The 3,602-nt window shown below is 46.4% G+C and overlaps 1 protein-coding gene across 1 annotated transcript in view; it reads left to right on the top strand.

The window, feature by feature from the left end:
• Nucleotides 1-2,263: 2,263 nt before the first annotated feature.
• Nucleotides 2,264-3,602, top strand: part of LOC103265367 (cystathionine beta-synthase) — a 17,683-nt gene continuing 16,344 nt past the window's right edge. Inside the window, exon 1 of the mRNA XM_008063040.2 lies at nt 2,264-2,473. Coding sequence (XP_008061231.1) covers nt 2,265-2,473 — 209 coding nt within the window. The 5' untranslated portion in view covers nt 2,264. The remainder of the gene's footprint in view (nt 2,474-3,602) is intronic.

Here is a 3,602-nt window from a genome sequence, read left to right as displayed (position 1 = left end):
TGGCATAATCACAACTCACTACATCAGCCGCCCAAGTAACTGGGACTACAGGCACGCACCACCATGCCTGGCTCATTTAAATATATATATATATATATTTTTTTTTTTTTTTTTAAAGACAAGGTCTTATTATGTTGCCTAGGTTGGTCTTGAACTCCTGGGCTCAAGCAATCCTCTCACCTTGGCCTCAAAAAGTGCTGGGATTACAAGCGTGAGTTACCATGCCTGGCCATTTTTTTTTCTCTCTTAATTGTTTTAGGTTCTTGGGTATTTTTTGAATCATGAGTAAAATAGACGTAACATTCCTCAATTTAACCATTCATAAGTGTACAATCAGTGGCCTTAAATACATTCACAGTGCTGTGCAGCTGTCATCACTGTCTATATCAAACTTTTTCCTCCCTCCCAGCAAAGTCCTGCACCCATTCAACAGTAACTCTCCCTCCCTGATCCCAGCCCCCAGGAACCTCAATTCTACCTCCTGTCTGTGCATTTGCCTGTTCTGGGGACCTCAAATAAGCTAGATATAGAAGGACATTTCGTCACTTCAGTTTTCTCACACAAGTGAAATCATACAGTATTTATTTATTTATTTATTTATTTATTTATTTTTTTGAGTTGAAGTCTCGCTCTATCACCCAGACTGGAGTGCAGTGGCTGCTCCCGGCCCCCGCAGCCTCGACCTGCTGGGCTCCGGCAATCCTTCCGCCTCAGCCTTCCAAGTAGCTGGAACTACAGGTGCGTGCTACCACGCCCGGCTAATTTTTTGATTTATTGTAGAGATGAGGTCTCGCCAAGTTGTCCAGGTGGGTCTCGAACCCGTGGGCTCAGGCAATCCACTCACCTCAGCCTCCCAAAGGCATGGGATTACAGGCTGAGCCACTGAGCCCGGCTAGTATTTTTTTTTCAGAGTCTCACTGTCACCCCAGGCTGGAGTGCAGTAGCATGATCATGGCCACTGCAGCCTTAACCTGCTGGGCTCAGGCAATCCTTCTGCCTCAGCCTTCCAAGTAACTGGAGCCACAGGTGCACACCACCCCGCCTGGCTAATTTTTTTGATTTTTTTTTTTTTTGAGTTGGAGTCTCACTCTGTCGCCCAGCCTGGAGTGCAATGGCACATTCCTGGCCACCATAGCCTTGACCTGCTGGGCTCTGGTGATCCTTCCACCTCAGCCTTCCAAGTAGCTGGAACTACAAGCACACGCTACCATGCCCAGCTAATTTTTTGATTTATTGTAGAGATGAGGTCTTACAAGTTGCCCAGGTGGGTCTTGAACCCGTGGGTTCAGGTAATCCACTCACTTCAGCCTCCCAAAGCATGGGATTACAGGCTGAGCCACGAGCCTGACTGGTTTTGATTTTTTGTAGAGATGAAGTTTCAGCAAGTTGCCCAGACTGGTCTCAAAACCCTGGGCTCAGGTGATACTCTTGCATCTGCCTCCCAAAATGCTGGCATCACAGGCATGAGCCACCAAGCCTGGTAGTATTTGTCTTATTGTATCTTGCATATTTCACTCAGAGACATCCTCAAAGTTCATCCATGTCATAGCATGTGCCAGAATTTCCTTCCTTTTTATGGCTGAAGAATATACTGTGTGTATAAGCCACATTTTATTTATCCATGTTTTTCATTGAGGGACCCTTGGATTGCTTCCACCATTTTTGAGTCAGGTCTTACTCTGTTACCCAGGCTGAGTGCAGTGGCACGATCACAGCTTTTCACAGCCTCGGCCTCCTGGGTTCAGGTGATCCTTCTGCCTCTACCCCCTGAGTAGTAGCTGGGACAACAGGCATGTGCCACTACGTTTGGCTAAATTTTTAAATTTTTTTGTAGAGACAGTATTTCACTATATTATCTAGGCTGGTTTCAAACTTGTAGGTTCAAGTGATTCTTCTACCATGATCTCCCAAAATGCTGGGATTACAGGTGTGGAACACCACCCCCAGTCTGGCTTTCACCTGTTGACTATTGTGAAGAATGCAACAATGAACATGGGGTACAGATGCCTGTTGCCATTGTTTGTTTTTTTTTTTTGTATGCGTGCCTAGAGTTTAAATTGCTGAGTCATGTGGTAGTTGTATGATTAACCTCTTGAGACGTGGCCAAACACAGGCAACTGAAGCCTGTTTTGATGCCTGTTCTTCCTGGGTCTATCTGAACAAGTGGAGCTCCCACCTAGGCGGGCCAGGCCAGCAGGACTCACTGTACTCCGACAGCATCAAAGCCTGACCCATACCTCTCTCCTCTTTCCCCAGATCTCAACATGCCTTCCGAGACACCCCAGGCAGAAGAGGGGCTTGCAGGGTGCCCCCACCTCTCAGAGGCACACTTGGGGAAAGGGGGCCAGAAGAAGTCACTCTTGGGGGATAAGGAAGCCAAGGAGCACCTGTGGATCCGGCCTGATGCCCCCAGCAGGTGCACCTGGCAGTTGGGCAGGTCTGTTGCCGACTCCCCACATCACCACGAGGCCCAGTAAGTCATGGGTTTTGATCACTGTGTGGTCCATTCATGACCTCAAGGGGAGAAGCTTGTTGCCTGGAAGCCACATAGCCATGAGGACTGGGGGTATAAGCCCTGGTAATCATTCTGGAGGATTGGTGAGCTGGAGGTGGGAGCACCTTACAATGAGTCAGCTGAGGCTCAGAGAGGCCCAGGCCTCTTTACATGGTAGCATAGTACTTAGGTCAGTGCCCAACAAGACAGTAGAGGCTCAATAAATAAATGACTGTGTCTACTTTGAGTGGCCGGTGGAGGTGAATTTGTAAGCCAAGTCTGTCTGGCTGCACATGCAGGCTTGTCAGAGGTAAGTACATGTCTTTTCAGTGACTGGGGTCATGCCTGCCCTTTCTGCCTAACTCTAGGTCATGAACTATCTCCTGGCAACTCAATATTTTTCTGTAGTGGGTTCTTCTGATGGTTGCACTGAGACTGGGGTGAATAAATCACAATTTGTTCAGCCCTCTATTGGGTAGATGTTTGCAATTCTCTCATTTCAAATAACGGCAGTAGCCAGGTGTAGTAACCTGCAATCCCAGCACTTTGGGAAGCTGAGGCAGGAGGATTGCTTGAGCCCAGGAGTTCAAGACAGCCTGGGCAACATAGTGAGACCCCATCTCCACAAAAATACTGAAAAATTAGCTGGGCATGGTGGTGTGCACCTATAGTCCCAGCTACTCAGGAGGCTGAGGCCAGAGGATCACCTGAGCCCAGGAGGTTGAGGCTGCAATGAGCTGTGATCATGGCACTGTACTGCAGTCTAGGCAATAGAGTGAGACCTTGACTCAAATAAATCAATAAATAACTGCAGTAGAAAATATTACAGACTCATTTTATCAACAAATCTTTCCTGAGTATATACTGTACTTCATGTCCTGTTTTAGATGCAGAAGATATATTAGAAAAGAGCAATAAAAATCTCTGCCCCACACCATGAGATGTAAATCGAGCTCACTAAATAAATCTCAAGGTTATCTTTGATTATTTCCTTAGTATAATCTACTTGATATAGAACAATGGATCAAAGAATGTGTTTTGCAGATGTTGATTTTTCTTCCATGTATGCTGCTACCAGCATTTACAGTTCTTTTTTTTTTTTTTTTTT

Source organism: Carlito syrichta, unplaced genomic scaffold (genome assembly GCF_000164805.1).
Source record: "Carlito syrichta isolate Samal-C Ts95f unplaced genomic scaffold, Tarsius_syrichta-2.0.1 Scaffold306505, whole genome shotgun sequence".
Lineage (NCBI taxonomy): Eukaryota > Metazoa > Chordata > Mammalia > Primates > Tarsiidae > Carlito > Carlito syrichta.
This window is presented reverse-complemented; position numbering and strand designations above follow the sequence as displayed.